Source organism: Urocampus carinirostris, chromosome 15, assembly GCF_059441175.1.
Source record: "Urocampus carinirostris isolate Australia breed hairy pipefish chromosome 15, RoL_Ucar_1.0, whole genome shotgun sequence".
Classification (NCBI taxonomy): Eukaryota; Metazoa; Chordata; class Actinopteri; order Syngnathiformes; family Syngnathidae; genus Urocampus; species Urocampus carinirostris.
Genome location: NC_142363.1, coordinates 28,696,339 through 28,720,090, shown reverse-complemented (window position 1 = coordinate 28,720,090; position 23,752 = coordinate 28,696,339). Strand labels below are relative to the sequence as shown.

The 23,752-nt window shown below is 40.0% G+C and overlaps 1 protein-coding gene across 1 annotated transcript in view; it reads left to right on the top strand.

The window, feature by feature from the left end:
- Positions 1-23,752, top strand: part of LOC148352061 (oxidation resistance protein 1A) — a 34,445-nt gene continuing 10,693 nt past the window's right edge. The window contains exons 1-12 of the mRNA XM_088354753.1: positions 1-129; positions 2,528-2,751; positions 4,158-4,330; positions 7,066-7,136; positions 9,423-9,518; positions 9,799-9,924; positions 13,783-13,914; positions 15,564-15,748; positions 18,449-18,627; positions 18,693-18,816; positions 21,347-21,515; positions 23,411-23,527. Coding sequence (XP_088210879.1) covers positions 2,657-2,751; positions 4,158-4,330; positions 7,066-7,136; positions 9,423-9,518; positions 9,799-9,924; positions 13,783-13,914; positions 15,564-15,748; positions 18,449-18,627; positions 18,693-18,816; positions 21,347-21,515; positions 23,411-23,527 — 1,467 coding nt within the window. The 5' untranslated portion in view covers positions 1-129; positions 2,528-2,656. The remainder of the gene's footprint in view (positions 130-2,527; positions 2,752-4,157; positions 4,331-7,065; positions 7,137-9,422; positions 9,519-9,798; positions 9,925-13,782; positions 13,915-15,563; positions 15,749-18,448; positions 18,628-18,692; positions 18,817-21,346; positions 21,516-23,410; positions 23,528-23,752) is intronic.

Sequence of the window (23,752 nt, the reverse complement as noted above, 5' to 3'; positions counted from 1 at the left end):
CTTCCGTCTACGGAGGAAGTCGTCCCCAAACTGTATTCAGAGGGCGGGCATGGACGCCGCTCTGTCTAACGATATCGTTTAACAGCAACTAGAAGACGGAGCCTTTTGGCATCCTTCGTCCATTGAACGGTACGTTAAAGTATAAAACTCGGCTCTCTTTTGTTTAATCGATTGAAAAGATGTCAATGTGCCGTCCATTCGTACGTCCGAGCCCATGACTTCGTTCATTACTTCCTCTTTGGCGATTAACGACGCACACCCGAAATCACTTCCTGAAAACGTAGAGATTATTTGCATGGGTGTGCTTTGTTTAAATACGCTAAAGTGAGCAAACAAATCTTACTTTAAATAAAGAATGCAGGCCTTTATTTGTGCTGCAATCATGTGCTGTGATTTGGTGGCACCAGTGCCGCTTTCATCCATGCAAGCAAGTCATAAAGGCATAAATAAATTGTGACTAGTAGTTCCCAACCTTTACAGTGGAAAGGTTCATTCTTCTTGCTATTGAAAAAAATAATCTCAGAAAACACCTAAAACATACTTGTTTTCATGTCAATTAAAGCTGACATCCACAACAGGTGGATAAAAGATGCGCAGGTAACTGTAAATTGTCCCTTGCGACCTCTAGTGGAAGAAAACGGATTTGCAATGTCTGTCACTATATGTTGCTCGCATAGAGAGTAACAGAAACATTAGGGTATGTAGTGCCTAAGTAATATATTTTTGAATTCAAGCGTATTTCAGAACTGCTGGTAATAACTTAACTCATCACTCACTTGTGTCTCTGCCCAAAGCTGCAAAAGTAAGCTAGGTTTAACTGTTTAAAGGTGTAGGGACATCTATATAGACATTGTTGTTTTTACTGAATAAATAATAATTGGAAATCAACAAAAGGACATTTTAAGCACTGCAAAGAAGAATTGAACTCCTTGATTTCTTGTGAGACTGCCCAAAGCTGCAAAACCAAAGCATTTAGTGCTGTAAATATATGGAATATCTCTGGTATCTAGTAGTTTAATTTACTTATAATCTTTGTAATGTAGCGTTCCAAATTGCGTTTTTTCCTGTGAAATGAACGATTATCATCCGTAACCAATTCCGATCTCTGTATGACGAAGGATCCACACAATGTTAATTTAATGTTTTTATATTCTACAATTAATTTGCTATTTCGATACATAAAACCACCACAGTCATAGTTTCATTCGCATAAATTATTAATTTCATTTGCATATTTTTTTAATCAGAAAATGGTGATTTTTAAAACATATTTTGCATGAGTTTCATAGTGATTTATGTGGACAACTAAGGATATTATAATAATAATAATAATAATAATAATTTCCTTGTATTGTCATTCTGTGTAACAATGTACACAGAACGAAATGTCGATTGCACCTGACCCGTTGTAGCGAGCCGATGCAGCCGCAGCCAACAGAGGGCGCCGCCGACCACTTTTTAAGTCTTAGGAATGATGGTTTTGACTTTTGTTTCTCTGCACTATTGTACTTACAGCGTTATTGTTACTGTATTATTGTTACTGTTTACCTGACTTGTTTACCTGACAGCCCATTTTGCACATAATAATTAATAATAATAATTTCCTTTGTATTGTCATTCTTTGTAACAATGTACACAGAACGAAATGTCGATACACCTGACCCGTTGTAGCAAGTCGATGCAGCCGCAGCCAACAGAGGGCGCCGCCATTATACCAATTAGGTATGTCTCGGCCGAGGCGCGAACCAGCGACCTCCCAGTCTCAAAGCGGGCACACTACCATCTAGGCTACTGAGCTGGTTAGCTGCTCCTCTTGCACTATTTGCGCTACTGTAAAATACTATACATAGCCATAATTATTTAGTATATTATTAGTACTCAATACTCCAACTCAATACAACATTTTATTTATATCTGTACATTCAAGGAAACTGTGCGGGTCAGATGTATCGACATTTCGTTCTGTATACACGTGTACTAGAATGACAATAAAGTAGATCTGAATCTGAATACATTTATTTCGCCTTTGGTTATTTTACAACCGTTAAATAAAATACAACATGATCAGAATAGAATTGTCTTTATCGTCATTAATAATAAAATATTCTACATTTTTTACAACAACATTAGATGTGACACTCCAGGATAAACAATTATTAAGAGATTGAAATAAAAATGAGATAAAGAAGAATTTTAAGATAAATAGCTGTCTCTGAGCTTATTAGTCCTTCTTTTAAGGGACGTGTAGCGAGCCAGAAACGCCTTCCAGACTGGGCAGAGAGCAGACAATGATTTCTAGGCTGTATTGATGACTCTCTGTTAGGTTCTCCTATCTGCTGCCGTGCTTCCAGCATACCACACTATGATGCTTATCTCCGTGAAGAGTTCCTCGCACTCTCTGCATTCTCCTCCCGATTCAGTTGACATGTTAATTCAATCGTTCGACCGGATCCATTATCCACTAAAATCTCTCGAGTGTGTAGAAATCCATCCACGTGTGTAACCCGACCCTCTTTCTGCACCACAGTTAAGTTGCTGCCTTGTTTTGTGAACTGCAAAGCTGGAACGAAGAACGTCTGCCCGTCATGGAGAATCGGAAAAGAATTCCAGTTCTATGGCGCAACTGCAGAAAGCGATGAACTGAAGAGAAAAGAGAATGGCTCAGTCCATCAGGAGAATGAATGGCGCAACGGAGCACAAGCCACAGAGGGACAAAACCAGGACCGGCTATTTTGGCAACGTGAAAAGCAGGTTAGGAATAAGACACTGCATGGAAATGAATGAATGGCCTTTATTGTTATTATGAGGGTTTAAAAAGAAGTCACTAAAAACCTAATGAAAAATGTAATCAGTTACATATTCCGAAAACCATAATATTAAAAGAATGTGACATGATTACTTTCTATCACTTTTAATGGAATAAAATAATTCAAGATAAACTAAACTAAATATGAATAGAATTGTTCAATTTTGTTTAAGATAAATGAACAATGTAACCTTAAAGTACAGTTCTGAGGTAATGGGATCTAATCCTCCTGTGCGGAGTTTGCATGTTCTCCCTGTGGGTTTCCCCGATCCAAATTGCCCCCATGTGTGAATAAGCGAGTGACTTGTCTGTCTCTGTGTGCCCTGTGACTGGCTGGCAACCAGTTCAGGGTGTCCCCTGCCCACAGCCCGAAGATAGCTGGGATGGGCTCCAGCACCCCCGTGACCCTACTGAGGATAAGTGGTCCAGATAATCGATGGATGGATGGATGCATGTAGCCTTGAATAAGAAGTCAAGTCATGTTTAATGGGGGCGCCCTTCATTACAAAGAGTCTCAAAGGGCTGCACAGACTATTGCAAACCACAGACTATAATGACACTATCCCCTCATCTAAAACCTACATGAGGGCAAGGAAAAACTGAGAAACCGCAACATGAGGTAAATGAAGAAACCTATTACACCATCCCCTGATCTAAAACCTACATGAGGGCAAGGAAAAACTCAAAAACCTCTACATGAGGAAAATGAAGAAACCTATTCAACCATCCCCTGATCTAAAACCTACAGGAGGGCAAGAAAAAAACTCAAAAACCAAGATATGAGGTAACTGAAGAAACGTGTTACACCATTCCCTGATCTAAAACCTACATGAGGGCAAGGAAAAACTCAAAACCTTAACATGAGGTAAATGAAGAAACCTATCACACCGTCCCCTAATCTAAAACCTGCATGAGGGCAAGGTAAAATCTTAAAACCTCAACGTAAGGTAAATAATGAAAGCTATTACACCATCCCCTGATCTAAAACCTCCATGAGGGCAAGGAAAAACTCAAAAACCTCAACATGAGGAAAATGAACAATTAATAAGATCAGGTACTCGCCTGGTGTCCAACAAAAAAGTGCCCTCATTTTAACCACGTAGTATAGTCTACTGTGCCAAAATAAAATTTAAAATACGCTTTGTTTTTGTTCAAATTAAGAGCACATCAAGAACTCAATCTAGATCTATAAGGACACACATATCGCTAACCTTTCTAAAGTTTCACAGTCCGAACCAATCAACCATCGGGACTATTATTAGACCTAGGTCTCTAAGATTCCTCTCTGCGATTGGTCGACACCTGGTATACACAATACTTTGTTAGTCTTCTCCTAATTGTGTTTCTTCAGGCTGGGTTCAAAGATACCCCCGGGGGTCTCCCAAACGCCAAATTTCGTCACACAGCCCTGGGATATTCGATCCAAAATCGGATGCTTACAGGATGCTTCAACCAATCACGGCCCACCTCTGGATCACATCCCTCACATTAGAAATCCGATACTGCGGCAGTACTACCTGCAAGGTACTCTGCCACGATGGTGGCTTTTTTTCCCCTTTTTCTAAATTTTATTTTATTTTGTTTACTTATTTATTTCTAAAGTAAATCACGCCAGAGACTTGTGGTTTTGGATTTGGAAATAAGTAATAAGTACTGTATTTTCCGCACTATAAGGCGCACCTAAAAGCCTTTATTTTTTTCAAAAGCTGACCATGCGCCTTTTAATACAGTGCGCCTTATTTATGGAACAAAATTAATTCGCAAAGTCTTGCAACTAACTTGCAGCCGCCGACTAGATTCTCCCCCGAACGCCAAGTAGTCCGCGGTGTGTGCTGGGATTTATATACCGGTGTTTCATTGGCTAACCAATGTGTCAATCATCATTTGAATGGATCACTATTGGCTAAAGTTATTCGGAGGTCAAGGGGAGGATCCTTTTTATAATTTACAGGCTGGCATTGGCTTGAACGGCAAAACAAAGCCTGCAATTGGCCCAAAAAGACGTGTCTATCATCAGTTGAATCGATCACTAATGGCTATAGTTATTCGGAGGTCAAGGGGCGGATCCTCTTTATCATTTACAGGCTGGCATTGGCTTAGACGGCAAAACAAAGCCTGCAATTGGCCAAAAAAAATGAATGCGTATAGCACGTGGCTGACTGCATACAGAAAGCATTTTTTTACTATTTTGTATTTGTAAATATTTTATTCTCCTGGAACTCACGGATATAAGAGGACCACGGCTGCACATTATTATGAACACAACGACTTCGGTGAGCTACTCTGGCTATATATATTATCCCTGTATCTTGTTTCAGACTGAACTCGATGGTTCTGTGATAAGCGGTGCAGATAATTGATGGAATGGAGTGTCTATTTTTAAATTCAACTCAATTCCAAGTGTTTATTGTCATATGCACAGTAAAGTTGCGAGCGAAAAAGAAAGTAGAAACTAAAGAATGGTTGGCATTTCTTGAATCCCAAGACTTTAACCTTCCGAATGATAGAACGATGCATTTGAGTGACATCGTATGGACACCGCATCCGCACGTGTTCTCGACACTTATTTGCTTCTTTGCAAGCTTTGGGAATGTTAAGGGGGTAATAAGTTGGACTGAACTATCCGACTGTTTCCCATTGTAGCGCCTTATAATCCGGTGCGTCTTATGTATGTCAAAAATAGGGCCAAAAACTATTTTTTCAGGGTGCGCCCTATAACCCGGTGCGCCTTATAGTGCGGAAAATACGGTACTCTCAAATGAGGCCGGGTAAGAGCCCGATACCGATTCTTGCTATTGGTCCTCGTCCCGCCCGCTCCAAATGTACATGTGTATGGGAAATCGTTCTTATTCTAGCAAAGTAGTGTATTTTCATTTTTTTACCACCATATAGACTAGCCGAGGACCTCATTGCGTTAAAAAATTGGCAGGGGAGGAAACAAAAGTTTGTTTTTTCTGTTTTTATTTGATTTTATGATATTTGCCAATCCGATACCTTGTTAATACATAAGAAAAAAAGTTATCCTAGATTTCTCGTATGTATTTCTCAATACATATACATGCAAACATCTACTTGTAGATGTATCTTTTTAATCATTTCAGGTTTTTCTGAAGAGATCACTTAATCAAATTGGCATTGAAACACACATAATTAAAGAAAATTAATATTTATGCCCCTTATTTAAGCATTGAATTAGAAACTCCAAATGCAAAAATACCTTGTTAAATAAAAAAAAAAATGGCAAAAAATTGAAAATACAAGTAAAATGCATTGTTAAAAAATATAAGACGCTTGCCTGACTTACGAACGAGTTACGTTCCGGACGATCGTTTGTAAGTTGAATTTGTTGGTAAGTTGTTTAAGTGCCATATTTTGTATGTTTAAGGTTTGTATAAGTATTTTTAAGGCTTGTATAAGTAACCTGCATTGTTTTGTACTCAACAATAAACATTTCATATAATAATGCGCTCTCTAAAGATAAACAAAGTGACGTTTAACTTAATTTTGGAAGATGGGCTTCAAGAGTTCGACGACTTCCTCCTCCGTGGTAGGAAGTGGACGAAAAAAAGCGATCCAACCATTTTCTCAACCGCATCAACTTTCATATTCCACTTTCATTTCAAAGAAACAGCTTGCCTCTTCCTTACACTTCACACCAACCATTTTGAATGGATGCACGAGATATCAAACAGTAGAATTGTCAAAGCTCTTAGCGCACTGGAGATACAGTATACACAAAGACAGTATAGAATTTTTACGCACGGACTAGGAAGAGGAAGCGGATTTTTTTTTTCCGGGTGGCTGCTGGGTGAGCTCCCACAGCGCCACCACACGGCGGTAGCGGCGGAAAGAAGCACTCCATTTATGTCCAGTACTCTGAAAAAGGTGCTCACTATACAAAATCTAACTTACAGGAATGTCCGGATATTTTTCGACAACCCGAAAAAAATGTTCGTATCTACCGTTTTGCGTAAGTCGGATGGTCGTAAGTAGGGGAGCGTCTGTAATTAAAAAGTGAATTTCCATTATTTGTTTCTAAATTTTTGTTCAGGTGAATTAAAAAGCCTGGCGAGATACAGGACATCTTTACAATTAATAAACAGTTTAAATTTATTGAAAAAAAAATATTTAGGCAGTGTATCTTTCATCCGCTAGAGGGAGTCCTAATTCCGCCAGTAATACACTTGGAGAGTGTTGCAAACTGAATTTTTGTTGTTGCAGAAAATAATAAAAGTTTTATTTTTGGCTATTCCCCGCAGGGACGTCATCGGACGCCAACGACGCAAAGAATAAAGAGAAAAATAATCAAGTGTCACATGGAAACAGTACGGTCAGTCACGTATTTTGCTCTATTCAGTTGACGACTCAAGAAAAAGGAAAATGAGTGTTTTATGGCCGGGAAATGATGACTTGTGTCTGAGTAAGAGCGTCCAAGGTTCAGTTCGTGGAGGGCCTCCGTCGTCATGGGTAGACTGAGTCTTTTTCAAAACTTCTACAGCAAATATAACAAGAGGACTGCGGTTTTTGATTTGGACTCAAAGGTATTTTTTTGTTATTTCCCATAATATTACAGACAGCATTTAAACTACTCGGACTTCTAAGAACCCTCTGAATAGCTCGAGGGCCAGTTCTGAAAGTAGATCTGCAGTTATTATTGCAATTTCTTAGGAAATGTGATTTCTAACTAAAACACAGTGCCTTTCATTATACAATCTTCTTAAAATTAGCCAATAATCTATACATACTTATTCAACGCGGATGTTTTTACTGGTTGACCTATTTGAATCATACTTCTAATAATCATACAAGGTCATTACGTAATAATAACATAGTAATAACATGGTAACTACTTAATGTAATAACATGATCTAAATCTATCACCTATCTAAACTAAACTGCTTTATAAATCCCGATTTGTGTGTATTTGTGGGTTTGTATGTGACTTATAGGCTCCGAAAAAGGCTGAACCAATTTTCGTGAAAATTTACAAAGTTGGACTTTAAGCTTCCGCGAGTGTCTTCAGCTATGTTTCTTGTCAAGGTGTACCCCCAATAAATACCAATTCATTCGATAAACCTCTGCTTTCATGGGGTCTCTGGGTGCCAGATTGGCGTCTGAGAGCCTGCTAGCACAAGGAAATATATTGTTGTGTTTAATAGCAAAAGGTGGGGCAACTGAAAAGTGAACTAGCCTTTAGCAAGTGGGAAAAGGTTTTGTCCGCCACTTTCAGCCTGGAGGTAAGATCTTAAGCCCGAACCGATCTGGATATCAGGCCGGTCGGGCGTAAAATGTCAATCATCATATCATTATGTTTCTCACTGACTTTTTGATTATTTATTTCTATTTTTATTATATACCCATCATTGTTTTTCTTTGTCTTTTTTGTGCAGTGTAGTTTAACTTAGATTTGTTTACAAAAGACAGGATTTACGCGCACCTCTGGCCTAAAGCGTAACTGCATCCTCTCTCTGACGCTAAGAGCCATGAAAACAAAATATATCGATTGCTTTTTTTTTTTTTTTTCCAGAGAGACACACCATAATTTTAAGACAACATTCATTAAAACTGCCTAACTCGCTCTACAGGCAAAAGCAAAATTTTCAGCACATTTTGTTTCATGGTGTGACATTTGATCATTTGATAACATTTATGAAATAATAATGCCAGAGCCCGTGTCCCATATCGACATCAATCTACCACTTCAAATTTGTCTTCCTCCTGCAGTTACTTAAGAGTGTTCAAGCTCATTTTGACCGTCATTTTTGTTGTAAATAATGGTTTCGAAACGAGGTGCAAGCAAAGTCCTTTTGCAAAAATGTCAACAAATACTGCAAACGATACTAATACCTTCAGAGCAGACGGCGCTGGGCAGAGAGATTGCAGTTTGTCCTCTGTATGTATAGTCACGCCTATTCCTATTGATTGGCGGGCGTTTTGGGGTGTTTACAGTTTGTTCTGTGGGTTTCTTTTCTGTTTTTGCTTTGTGTGATAAGTCCAAATGTATTATGATCTGCAGAAAAAGTGGTAGGAAAGGAGTATCTTACATATTTGCACCACAGGAAAGGGTGCCCCTACGACTTAAGTGTTTTAAAGGATCCCGGGCTCAACCAACAAATAGTATACATTAGTGTCTATTTTTGTTTATTTTTAAGCTATTAGTCAAACACGTTTTTTTTAAAATTATAGAATATTCTGTTTTTAGTGGGCTATTTTTGTGTCCAAAACTTTAATATTCAAACAAAGAAGAGGAAACAAAAACATTTTTTAAAATCCATTACGTCGATTTACCAAAAAATAATCGACTGATTCATCAAATATTAAAATAACTGTTAGTTGCAGCCTTGGTCATCTATATCACCGGTAGTCTAGTGATTTTGATTCGGCACTCTCCCCGCCGCAACCCGGGTTTGATTCCCATTGCATCCATGGTTTTTGTGGTCCGTATATATTCGACTGATCAATCATTGCTCAAATGCGGTCATATAATACAGTAAAACCTCTCTATTATACACACCCAAACATTAAGTTAAAAAATCCATATTATACGCGAATAAATATGGCAAATCATTCTGAACCTGTTGCATTGTTTTTTTTTTTGTTTTTCATCCCGGCACAGGATGAGTCAGTCTTCAGCATCTCGTCCCACGTGGAAAGCGGCGACTCAGCATCCCGTCCAAGTCCACTGCCACAATCGTCACCTTTGTGCACCGCGGTAAGTCGACACGCGTCCCGTGACGCAAACAAATTGTTTATTTGGTGGCTGCTGCACAAATCGGTCACGCAGAACGAAAGTGTCCTCCAGAGAGTGAAGGAGCTATGATCAACTCTCACGATGAAAACGCGTTTTAGACGCTTTGTTTACGCTAGTGCGATTGTGTTGACCGTATGACCGTATAGAGCTCTGTTATGACCATAAACAGCGGGAAAGGAAGGGCAGAAAGAGGAAGTACTTGTCAGTTTCTCTTAACACTGCTTATTCTGTGGGGCCACAGCAAGGTGAGGACGGAGAGAACTCCGACATGGACGCCCTTAAGGAGACTCTCGGCACAGATATGTTGGGTGAGGTGACTGCTCCAGCGCAATCTCCAATTCTGGAAGCAGACTACGACAGACTACTGGTGAATACAATTTTCTTTTCTCTTTTTCAAAGTATAGCAATCCCTTGGGGTATCATGATTTTGTTTTTGCTACCTGGGGGATTTTCATCCTGCATTGTTGAGGTTTTTGAGTTTTTCCTTGCCCTCATGTAGGTTTTAGATCATTGGATGGTGATTATCCATCAATTTTCTCATTTAATGCCATAACATATACCGTAAATTCCGGACTATAGAGCGCACTTGATTATAAGCCGCACCCACCACATTTTCAGAGGAAAACCAATTTCGTACATACACAAGCCGCACCTGTATATAAGCCGCATGCACCCACGCTAATAAATTGTAACACAAACATTAAATTTATCCAGACCCGATTTCAAGTCGCGCGGTTGAAATTAAATGTCCTTCATTGAAGTACACAATTCAAAAATCACAGCCGGCAAAATGAACGGAAAATGATACTGGTACTTAAGGTTTGATGCAGACCTGCAGAGTCCGGGTACCCGGTGAAACTAATCCAAGGACAAAAAGTCTATATTTCCAAAGGTAAGGGTGGGAAAAATATATATCCACTATTGTCCGCCGCGACAACAGGTCTCACTCACCTTTACCCCACTTCCCGTCAGCCCGCGTTTGCTCTGCCCCTCTTATTTAATTCGCAAAACATATCAGAATAAGTGTCTCAAATAAATACATTACAAAAATATACAGGTGCAAATACATATTATACATGGGTTACACATATTTACAAAGAAAGACGGTACACCGAGAGAGTTTTCAAAGCTTTAATAATAATATTGTAACTTTCATCCCAAACCGTGCCTGTGAAGGGTAGCAAAACGCTACTAGCAACGTCCTCTTCTTCCTACTAACAGACGTCATCAAAGTCGTCTTCCCCAGTATGGGAAAGAGACTATGTCTTATAGACGGCGTTCCACGCTCCCGTATTCAAAAACACGCTAGCTACATGCTCGCCAAGCAAAGCTTACGTGCAGTAATTCTGTTTCCTTCTTTATCGGACTGCTCGATTTCATCTAGCTTGGAAGCTGCGTCATGTGCCTTTCTTTTAGCAATTTGCATGGTGAGGATATTTCTACGCTTATTTAATTTGTGCACAAGCTAAGAAGTTGCAGTCTTCCTCGGCGCTTCTTTTCCAACAGTCTAAATCTTACCTTTTGTACTCGAGCGCCGCTGGCAGCTGTTATGAAAATTACATAAATTGGCCGCATCACTGAATAAGCCGCAGGGTTGAACGTTTGGGAAAAAAGTAGCGGCTTAAAGTCCGGAATTTACGGTAAATACATTTACAGCAGCATTGTCCCTGAGAAAACTATTATAAAGGTTTTGGTGCTGCTCATCTGTAAGTATCAAGCCTCTGGGAATGATTTCAGAATGGTCAGATCTTTTTCCACACATCGGGGAAGCCCAACTTCCTAGTGTTGCTTTCTGTATCCGGCCAATGAGTGTGTGTAGGCGGCCCCATATGGCGAGTTGGCATAAGTGAAGCTGTGTAGTAAGAGTTGCGTGATATGGTAGTAATAGGGGGTTAACCCTTCAACAGAGCTGGTTCCTTCAAAAAAAAAAAGATGACAAAATCCCGTTGTCATCATCAGCTCAGAGAGGGATGATGTTTCGTGTACGCCCCAGGGGGACTGAAGTCGTGTGATTACCGGAAAAATCGGGCACGGAAAAGTTCTTGCAAATTTCCTCCATAAATTGAGTGTTCTTGCAATATAATATTAGTTTGCAAGCAATCTGACCTCGTGTTTGTGGAAAGCATTGTTTAGATATTGGACGTATCACAAATGCAGATGAGAAATCACTATAGTGAAAGTTCTGCTTGAAATACATCTGTTCACAAAAAGCTTTTTTTCCTCTGTTTTCTGAAAAACAAGTATTTTAAAGGAACTTGACAATGTTCACTTGTTGTTTACTTAACAATGGTAAAAGCTATAAACATATATTTTCTAATAAAATGTGAGGGTTGAAGATTTGTTATGGTATCTCCTGTAGTTGTATAGCTATGTAAATACATTTTCTGTAAGCTATCAAAAACTAGTCTAAATGGCAAAAATTGGCCCGCTCTTTTTGGAGAGAAATGTCTGGAATTGAATGAGTCAATGGAATTTTAATTACCGTAAATTCCGGACTATAGAGCGCACCTGATTATAAGCCGCACCCACCACTTTTTAGGTGATTTGCCACTTTTGTGTTTACACAAGTTGCACTCATGTGTAAGCCGCGTGCGCCTGCATTAAAATTTGTGACACAATCACAAGTTCCACGATTGTAACTGCATAGATAGTACACATTCCTAGAACCACAGTTGGGATCATAAATGAAAAATGATAATTAACGTATGATGCAGACTTGTAAGGTCCGGGTCCCGTTGAAAGTAATCCAAGGAAACAAAATGTATGTTTCCAAAGTTAAGGGTGGGAAAAATATATATCCACTATTGTCCGCTGCGACAAGACAGGTCTACCGGTAACTCAGCTTTACCCTACTTCCCATCAGCCCGCGTTTGCTCCGCCCCTTCTTTTTGATTCGTCCGTAGAACACATAACAAAATAAATCTCTAAAATAAATACATTACACATATTTACGAAGAAAGACGGTACACCGAGAGAGTTTTCCAAAGCTTTAATAATAATAATAATAATAATATAACTTTTATTCCATAAATTGTCCGCTTCACTGAATAAGCCGCAGGGCTGAACATTTGGGAAAAAAGTAGCGGCTTATAGTCCGTAATTTACGGTAGTCAAATATGAACTTCTTTCCTTCCATCTTTGAGAGCAGCCATTTTGCTGCCTGTTTCTAATTGATTTTCAAGAAGGCCCCAGTGACAGGTTAAAGTGTTTGTGCCGGCAAATGTTTTATTATTATTATTGTTTTTTTCTGCTAAAGTAGGCTAGGTTCACACTGTAGGGAATTCTGTTTTTTTGTTTTGGTTTTTGCACAAACCCGACCTGTATCCGATCTGTTAAAATTCGTCAGAACGGCAAAAATCCACAATAACTTAAAAATTGCTCGATGCGCTCCGCCGTTAGCATCCATGTTTACTTCCATTAACACTAAAGTCCGTCTGAACGGCACAAATCTGATTTTTTTTTCTCACCAGACCTAGGGCACTTTTATTTGTGGTCCTATATCTGTTTTTTTGGAATTCGACTTCTGTGTGAACAGTCAAGGCGCATTTATGGGACCCACACGTCATGTCAGGAAGCGTAGAAATCAACACACCATGGTGGACAAAAACACTTGGCCGTTAGCATCCATGATTACTTCCATAAACACTAAAGTCCGTCTGAACCGCACTTATCCGATTTTTTTTCACACCAGACCCAGGCCACTTTCATTTGTGGTCCTATATCTGATTTTTTGGAATGCGACTTCTGTGTGAACAGTCAAGGCGCATTTATGGGACCAACACGTCATGTCAGGAAGCATAGAAATCAACACACCATGGCGGACAAAAACACAGAGAGCTTCCAATAGAGGAAATGCGAGGTTTTTGATTTAATTATTGTAGGGGGAGACAACTCTGCTCAGCCTCCGGTAGCACAATAACTTTAAAATTGCTCGACATGCTCCGCCGTTGGCATCCATGTTTACTTCCATAAACACTGGGGGCATTGCGTGTAACGTCACGTGTTCTCCTCTGCGCATGCGGGAAACTTGTGGCATTCACACAGGAGATGCATACAAATCGGATTAAGACGGAAATGTGAACGATCTAACAAAAGAACAGATTTCACCTGAAAATCCAGATTGAGCATTAACCTCTGCAGTGTGAACCTAGCCATTACGTAAAAAAATCCAATAAACAGTGATCTAATCAATATTCAAACCTATTTAAATGTATTTGCTGCACAGGATGTAGAGGCGGTCCCGATGCCCGACGGACAACTCTGTCTTTTGGCTCTCCCGCCCGAGTGCTGCCAAGGTGAAGGTCCGGATGCCACGCCTTACCTCAAACTCTTCTGCCGCCACATCACCGATCGCAAGGTAAGAACCATCCGGTTATAGGAAAAGAGAAAAAAAAGAAAAATACCGACCATAGGCCGCATCATGTTAAAAGGCTCCGTCTCCGTTGCGGGTTCTCTTTCTGTATTTAACACATACACAGGGCGCACCGTCCGATAGGGCATGGGTGTTGCATTCGCTGCTATTGTGCTTAAATCCAACTCCCTTTCGTGTGAACTATGCTTCTCAGGGCTGCCGTGTTGGTGACGTTTTCTTATGTCGTAATAAACTCCTTATATGGACTAAAATTGCTTCATGTTTTAATCACGCTATTTCATATTTTTTCCATACCATGGTTCCTTGAAAAGTCTTAAAATGCATTGAATTCATTATTCTGAAAATAAGGCCCTAATTAGCATTCAAATGTCTTAAATCCAGTTTTCAAAAATCTCAAAAAATATACACATTTATCAAATTTATATTTATTTGAACTAAAAAGATTTAGTAACATGTATTCATGATCTTTTTTAAGAATTTTCCGATTTACTTTGCTGGCAATATGGCATGACCACAATAACAGAACTAGCAAAACGGTGATGTGGTTTCAGTCAGGCTTTTCAGAGCATGTCTTGGGTCTACCCACAATTCACTTTGCAATGTTGGACCATGGGAAAGTGTTTTATTTTTTCGGCATGCCTAAAAGCTGTGCCAGGCACGATGTATTGTGTGCAAGAAATATTTGTTTTCTTATTTTGTTAGTTTCGATTGTGTTTTTATTTTGTCGGCTTGGTCTTAAACCTCATTCATTCATTCATTCATTCATTCATTTCAGGCAGTTATATTCTTTGTGTACACATGTAAATATAACTTAAATCAGGGGTGTCAAACTCATTTGAACTCGGGGGGGCCACACGATAGAACAAACATTCAGTCGGGGGCCGGACTAGTGGATTAAAGAGAAAGAAAAAGAGAGACAAAGAAATACGAGGGAGGGAAAGGGATAGGAAAGAGGGCGGGACAAAGAAAGAAAAAGAGAGAGAGAGAGAGAGAGAGAGAGAGAGCGTGAGAAACAAGAGATAAAAAGTCGTGAGAGAGGGTGAAAAGAAAGGGAGAGGAAGAAAGAAATCCAAAGAGAAATAGACAGATGGAGAGAAAAGAGAAAAGAAAGCGCGAAAGGTAGGAAGAGAGAAAGAGAAAAGAGAGAAAAGTAAAAAAGGAAGTTAGAGCAAAAGAAGTTAAAAAGACACAGAGAAAGGACAAAGAGCAACAAAGGAAGAGAAAAAGAGAGACACAGAGAGTGAAAGAGACAGAGAGTGGGAGAAAAGGGGTGGAAAAGAGGGGGGGGGAGAGAGATAGAGGGAGAAATAAACTCAAGTACAGTGTCTTTGTACGATGCACCTGGCTTTGGCAACATCAAGTTGACATATTTCAACCTGCAGCTTGTTTTTCTCTTGCGCTTCTCTGAGTGTTGTCTCGCGGGCCGGATTCAATCCCTTAACGGGCCCGATCTGGCCCGCGGGCCGCCCGTTTGACACCTGCGACCTAAATCATAACAGAATGCCCGAAAGGAAGTGGGATGAATCTATTAAATCTCGAGCTTTTTCTCTCATCCAGTCAAGTCATGTTGATTTGTGATGCCCTTAATCACAAAGAGTCTCAAAGGGCTACTACTTTCCTAACATTCTCATCAGGGTGTGGTGTCCGGCATCCTCCTGGTGACCACCAACAAGCTCTTCTTCGACCCCTGCAAGACGCATCCCCTGGTGAAAGAACACGGTTGTGAGGAGTACCTCCTGTCCTGCTCCGTGGACAATCTGGCTTCCGTGTCCTTCTTTTCGGATATCTCGCCTGTTCACTTTCACCAATCCCAGCGCAGGTTTGTAGTATTTTGTTCTATCCATAACGCAGTGCATAACTAAGAATTTTCCACTGTTTATCAGTTAATGGTCGATCAGTTTAAACCAGGGGTGTCAAATAGGCGGCCCACGGGCCGTATCGGTCCGCTGAGGTGTAAGGAATCCTGCCCGCGAGACAACGCTGAGGGAAGCACAAGAGAAAAATGAGCTGCAGGTTGAAATATATACACTTGATGTTGCCAAAGCCAGGTGCCTCTCACAAAGACGCTGTAGTTGCTTTTCTTTCTCTTTCTCTCTCTCTCTCTCTCTCTCTCTCTCTCTCTCTTTCTCTCTCTCTCTCTCTTTCTCTCTCTTCCTCCCTTTTCTCTCACTCTATCTCTCCCTTTCACTCTCTGTCTCTCTTTTTCTTATTTTGCTATCTCTTCCTCATTTCCTTTTCTCTCTCTTGCTTTGCCCTTTGCTTATTCTCCCCTTGTCTCTCTCTCTCCTTCTCTCTTTCTCTCTTTCTATTTATCTTTGGATTTCTTTCTCTTTTTCTTTCTCATTATCTCACAATTTCTATTTTTATCTTTTTCCCACATTCTCTCTCCCTCTCTCTCTTTTCACTCTTTCTCTCCCTTTCTCTCTTTCTTTGTCTCATGCTCTTTTTTTCTCTCCCTTTCTTTCTCTTTTTTATTTCTTTCTCTCTAATCTACTAGTCCGGCCCCCGAGAGAATGTTTGTTCTATCGTGTGGCCCCTGAGTTAAAATGAGTTTGACACCCCTGGTTCAAACCTTCGTAGACACTAAAACTATAGAGAGAAGACATCAATAGATTTTGAACTTGCAAGGAGGACTGGTAGAGAAGCCCTCAGATAAGGAATTCCAACCCCGTCCAAAAGACCCCTCTTAGCCTTTTTATTTTTCTAAATACAAATCGGTTACAAAAGCAGATCGATTGTGTTTTTGAGATTCTGGTCCCAGACAGACCTTAAAGAATTCAGTGATGTTGGATTGAGTTTTAAAATGGAAGTATAACATTTCGAGATTAGGGGTTTTTGTGTTGTGTCTAGTGACAGTAGGGAGTCCATCAGAGTTTATGCTTAAAACACACCTCTATTCTATAGCTTATGAATGACCTGTATTTCATGTTGGCAATATCTGTGTATTGTTTGTTATTGTTATAGGAATGGGCATTAACTCATGTGCCGTCCCTTCTCGAGGTTTCTTTATTTTCCTCATGTAGAGGTTTTAGAGTTTTTCCTCGCTCTCATGTAGGTTTTAGATCAGGGGATGGGGTAGTAGGTTTCTTCATTTACCTCATGTTGAGGTTTTTGAGTTTTTCCTTGCCCTCATGTAGGTTTTAGATCAAAGGATGGTGTAATAAGTATCTTCATTTACCTCATGTTGAGGTATTTTAGGTTTTTCATTGCCCTCATGTAGGTTTTAGATCAGGGGATGGCATAATAGATTTCTTCATTTACCTCATGTTGAGGTTATGAGTTTTTCCTTGCCCTCATGTAGGTTTTAGATCAGGGTATGGTGTAATAAGTTTCTTAATTTACCTCATGTTGAGGTTTTTGAGTTTTACCTTGCCCTCATGTAGGTTTTAGATCAGGGGATGGCATAATAGATTTCTTCATTTACCTCATGTTGAGGTTATGAGTTTTTCCTTGCCCTCATGTAGGTTTTAGATCAGGGTATGGTGTAGTAGATTTCTTCATTTACCTCATGTTGAGGTTATGAGTTTTTCCTTGCCCTCGTGTAGGTTTTAGATCAGGGGATGGTGTAATATATTGTTTCATTTACCTCATGTTGAGGTATTTGAGGTTTTTCCTTGCCCTCATGTAGGTTTTAGATCAGGGTATGGTGTAATAAGTTTCTTAATTTACCTCATATTGAGGTTTTTGAGTTTTACCTTGCCCTCATGTAGGTATTAGATCAGGGGATGGTGTAGTAGGCTTCTTAATTTACCTCATGTTGAGGTTTTTGAGTTTTTCCTTGCCCTCATGTAGGTTTTAGATCAAAGGATGGTGTAATAAGTATCTTCATTTACCTCATGTTGAGGTATTTGAGGTTTTTCATTGCCCTCATGTAGGTTTTAGATCAGGGTATGGTGTAATAAGTTACTTAATTTACCTCATGTTGAGGCTTTTGAGTTTTACCTTGCCCTCATGTAGGTATTAGATCAGGGGATGGTGTAGTAGGCTTCTTAATTTACCTCATGTCTAGGTTTTTGAGTTTTTCCTTGCCCTCATGTAGGTTTTAGATCAGGGGATGGTGTAATAGGTTTCTTAAATTACTTCATGTTGAGGTTTTGAGTTTTTCCTTCCCCTCATGCAGTTTTAGATCAGGGGATGGTGTCATAATAGTCTGTAGTTTGCTATAATCTGTGCGGCCCTTTGATACTCCTTATGATTATCACAAATAAGCGGGACTTTACTTGACTATGGCAGATGGTTTTAACTATTGTCTTTTTTGTATTTTAAGAAACAAACTCTTTTACAAAAACAATCTTTCGTCTTCCATTTCATATTTCTAATCTCCTTTTAATTGAAAGGAATGTTGTATATTTTTATTTATAACAACATAGTGAAACATTGTATGCAACCCGATTGGCCATGACTCTCAAGATACGCACGTAAGAGTTTAAAGAGGAAATTAAGATTTAAAGACTGTCAGGATAAATAGGCAAAAATAGTTACAAGGTAGGGTTAAGAACACTTTTGTCTTGTTTTTTAGGAGAAAAGGGAAGAAACTTTTCCAAAAGCTGAAAAAGGTTCAGAATCCCGAGTGTGTTTCAAGCCTGGCACCCACAACTCTCTCCAATTTGAATCCGAGCGAAGATTCCGCAGCGAACCAGCAAACCGGGAACAGAAACACGTCCGAAAATGAGTCGGGAGGAGCTCTTGGAACCGCAGGTAGCTACACCACGAGGCATTCAATGTTTTGGGGGAAAATGCGTAAATCGCATTATCGCGTGCAGAACGTCCTTGGTGCGTCATGTTTGTGCGGCTGCGGGTTCAAAAACCATCCGGGGGATTCCGGTTTGGCGTGACTGAAGCTGCCTCCGCCAGAAGGGAAGCCTGGATCGCCCTTTCGCAAGAGAGGTAGAGTAATCCCTTGTTTTTTTTCGCTGGGGTTGGGTTTTAAAAAGGTTCCACCAGGTACAAGTAGATACTTTTACTCATTCATCTATTTATTAAATACTTTATTATACATTCAAACCAAAGAACAAACCCAATTTACCAGGCTGAAGCCAGGGTCTGAAACTCGTGAGAAAAAGCCACGTGAACTCCTCTTTCCACGATGTTCTTAATGTACGTTTACGTTTTGTGGCGTCATCAATTTTGTTTGCTTCTTTTGAATCTTTCTTCTGGGGCTGAGGTTTTGCCTCGATTCCTCGACGCTTATCCATTTTTGTTGTGTTCTCTGTGCGACTACTTGGCTGCCGAGCATGCGCATTGCCAAATGAACCAAATTTCAGAAATTTCCAAACCGAAGATTTTGAAATCGGAATAAAGCAAACATTTGATTTTGGAGAAAAAAAACAAAAACAAGAGAAAAACGAAAGTTGTACGCCCGACGTAGAAGATGCACGCCCCGGGCGTTTGCGTTGCGTCGTCTGCTACAAGCCACGTGAACTTCCCTTTTCACGATGTTCTTAATGTACGTTTACGTTTTGTAGCGTCATCAATTTTGTTAGCTTCTTTTGAATCTTCTGGGGCTGAGGTTTTGCCTTGATTCCTCAACACTTATCCATTTTTCTTGTTTTCTCTGTGCGTCTACTTTGGAAAACGATATGCAAATGCACGACCTTATAACGCTCGGGAAAGTCCGGAAGCACGAAGTTATTCGATGCAGGCTTCTGATTGGCTGCCGAGTGTGCAAATTGCCTAACAAACTTCAGAAATTTCAAAACCGAACAAAGATTTCGAAATCGAAATAAAGCAAACGTTTGATTTGAAAATATTAAAAAAATAAAAGATTCACGCCCCGTTAGTTAGTTCAACAAATAAAAGTATTATACTTTATATACAGTGTTCATTTTAACAAGTAACTTGTGTACGATAGTTATATATATTTTTAAAATAATCGCACTGCTATATTCAGGGTTTGTAAGGGTGCTTGAAATCCTCGAAAATACTTTTGTGTCTTCAAGGTCAGGAAAATGTTTGAATCTTGGGTGAAGTCTAAGATTACTCAATCGCACTACGTTACACCGAAACGTCGATGAGGTGAATCGTGCAGCCGTTTTGTGAATGATGAAAGTATCATTTGTAGCAATCGCACTGCTTTATCGCGTTATGGTATCGATCAAGTTTACAAGTGGGACTCTTATCTCATGACTGGTGTGGCTAGTTTGAAATCATTCCAAGACAAAAAGGTCCGGAGCAATGTTCCCTGTAATTTTCCTTACGGGTCTGAGCGTTCACACAAAGTCGGTGAGCAACGCTTGAAACAACAGTGAGCAACAGCAATCCCAAGCGTGGCAACTAATCCATTATCAAACATGTCCAAAACTTAACATCACGTTACATTTTGCTGAGTTTCCGGCAATGCAAAATGATTTTTCACTTTTGAATGAATTGACTCATGTATGATCGCAAAGGTTGTACGGCCTACAAACGTCGTTTGCTTTTACAATTCTTTCACAAGATATCCATTTCTTTTTCCTGGTATCTTTTATCGCATAATATTAACATTTTTGGGGGCTTATTTAGTCGGTTGTAAGATACAGAACTGTATTTAATTACATTTTTTAGTGGAAGTACAATGTTGGCAGCAAGATTCACTTGATATAATTGGAAATGATTTGAATGCAACACAAACTTTTTCCTCTTTTTCCTTGTTTTTTTCTCCTTTTTTAAAATTTCTTTTTGAAAAAATCTCATTGAGTGTATTTTTTCCTAGCTGTTATTTTTTTCTTGCTTTCTTGTTCTCTATTACCCTTTTCCCTTCATTTGCTTCTTTCTTTTCTTTTGGCTTCTTTTTCTGAAAACTTCCTGCTCTTTTTTTTCTCTCTCTCCTTTTGTTTCGTTTTTTTTCTCAGTTTTTCACTACTTTTTCACTTTGGTATTTTTTTTCTTTTTTGTTCTATCCCCCCCCCTTCCTTTAAGTCATTTTGTGCATAATTTTACATAATATTTGGTCATATAGGGATCAAAGAAGCAAAAACAACCTGCAGAGCCGTTTGAGACCCGAAAGAGCCGGTTCTTTTTAGTGAGCCGAGCCGAAGAAGCCGGTTCTCGAAAAACTCTACTGACTTTATTCAACTTCGTTCTACTTCGACCTTGACTTCAAAATACCGCATTTAGAACAAAACGTCAGGGGAACCTGTGTATTTTTACCTTCATGCACTGTAATTTTGACTTAATTCGCTTTTTAATTAGCAATTTCGAGCCCTCATTTTTGTGAGCTGGCTAGATTTTCTTGTGCGTGGAAAAGCTATGGGCAGTGCGCAATTGCGGGAACTTAGAGGGAACATTGGTCCGGAGTGAGATCCTTAACCTTAAAGTTATCCCTACCGGACTATCCGGTAAAAGATTCACCTGGTGAGCGGCTTGTTGACACAGCTGCTCACCTAAAGAGCCGCGCTCCCCCACCCGAATCCCCATTTTTCCTCGTCCTCCCGCTCAGTGCCGACGAGCTGCAGGCCTTCCTCATGAGCCGGCGACCCGACCTGTGTCTGCTCAAGGGACAAGAGGACGGGGAATGGGACCGCCACCCAGAAGAATTCGTCCTGCTCGAGGACGGAGACCGGGACGGAGTTTCGGAGAAGCGGCGCAGCTCCGGAGACGACTGGGAGGTGAGTTTGAGAAACGGGAACGGAACACAGGGTGGGACATTAATCCATTATCATTGACCCATACTGAACACAATCGCAATGGGAATCGAGCCCGGGCTGCTTTCGGAGAGCGCCGAATCCTTCCACTGGAACACCAGCGATAGAAAGGACATATGAAAAGGCATTGGGTTTTTTCCCACTGACACACTACTTTTTATCCACTGTACCAGAAACGAACGTTAATTCTTTTGTGTGTTTCTCACGTTACAATGGCGAAACATTTGTCCCTTCCCATCGTTAGGAATTAAATATTAAAATGTATCGTTTACCAAATTGTTCAAATTAGTTATCTGACTCCATTAACCAAACACAACATACATTCACCTAACAATGCGCGCTCGTTTCTTGGTGGAAAAGATGGACAAGAGACCGGCATTTCCACTCGGAGGCAGATTTAATTTCCTTAAACAATTTAACTAAGTGAACTCCATCGAATATGGCCGAATTAGTGTCGCTCGAGTCTCCGTCAAGCCTCTTCTCTCTCGTTCTCCTGCTTTGTTCTCTCAACCCACGTCTTTCCGCAAGATGGTATGCCGGCTCCTCTCATGGGCGTGCCAGGGAAGCTCCCACATGGGCCCCACCATCTCGGAAAAGAGCGTCCCGATGTCTGGACCAATCAAAACAACTTCTCCAAACAATGCCTGCCGTCCTGCGTCAGAGTCCTGTTATCAACAGAACTAGAAAAGTAAAATAGTCAGATGTATAAAACCCTTCCCATGCTTGGAAAATAAATCAAGATTGGAATAGAATCAATTGTCATTGTGACATGTGAAATGCACTAAAACATTTGTCTCTGGTACCCTGGATAAAAAATACTGTGATAAGATCAAATATACTGCCCTTTTGTTTATCATCTATACCACTGGTAGCACAGTGGTTAGGATCAGGCGCTCTCAGGGACCTCACCCAAGTTCGATTCCCAATGCAATGACACAAAGTTCGGAATGAGAAAAAGCGAAATAACATTCTGAACTGATTTTTTTAATAAAAATATAGGGGTGCACATTATACAAAAATAAATAATAGTAATTGCTACTTGTGGGGTGCATATGATTACATCAAATTGTAAATATATATCCAAGGAAAGGAAAAAAATGACATTTTGACATGGCTCAAGCGGGTCTAGTGGAGTAGCGGATGGATGCAGAGGCGGGGGTAGACGGTAATGGCATATTGAAAATGGAACTATTTAAGATATTTTGTCTCTTTATCTCCTTATTCTCAGTAATTGTCCTGATCGTTGATTGGTTGCGTCCCTATTCCTCAGCAAGTGTAACAATGGATGTATTTCTTTATTTCCCAAGGCTTTCTTTTTGCGTTATCTTCTTCTTCCTTTTTCCTTCAACATTTCCCTCCCTTTATCTCCTTTTTATCTTTATTAATAGTCCCGATCGTTGATTGGTTATGGCCATGCAACCTAGGCAGGGTAGCCATTCGTGTGCCTTCTTCGTATTTCTTGATAGCGGCAAGCTTCGTTTCCATGGTTGTCATGTTTTTGCTTCTTAGTTTCGGGACTCATAGCTAATAAATACAGTACAAAAATACAATATCATTTTTTAAAAATCAAACAAGATTCTGAATTGAATTAAGGGAGATTAATCGTGGGAAGTAGTTCAGCTCATAGCAAATGGGTATTTTCGTGACAGTTATTCAGGCCAATAGCAGATGATCATTTAATATAAAGTGGACCAATAGCAGACCGGAATCTTCAAAAAATAACTCCTATGCGTGAGCGCCTGAAAATTTTAATATTATGTGGTTTTTGAGCTTGGAGAGTAAGTGTCGTAAGGCGGGGTCGCCTTATCCCGGGGTCTACTGTATTATCAAAGAAACTATGGCTTTAATTCTTTATGCAGATGTTGTTGATGGAGGACAACGGAGACAAGCCGGACCAGTTAAACGAACGGGACCCCGAAGGACTTCACGTCATCGTGGAGAGCAGCCACATTTTGGAGGCCTCACATGTCCGAGAGGTCAGTGAAGGCATCGCGGGCATTGAGACACTCACAGTAATGGATTGTTTACCACTAGGGTCTGTTTTCAAACTCACTTTTAAGATAGCAAATATTCATTTGATTCCAAATATTTTTTACCAAGGCTTCATAGAAGTTTAATTCTCAGGGAGGGGGATTTTGGGATTCTGTGACACGGATGTCGGCTAGTTAACCGGGTAAAAAATTAGCCTCCAAGAATGCGTT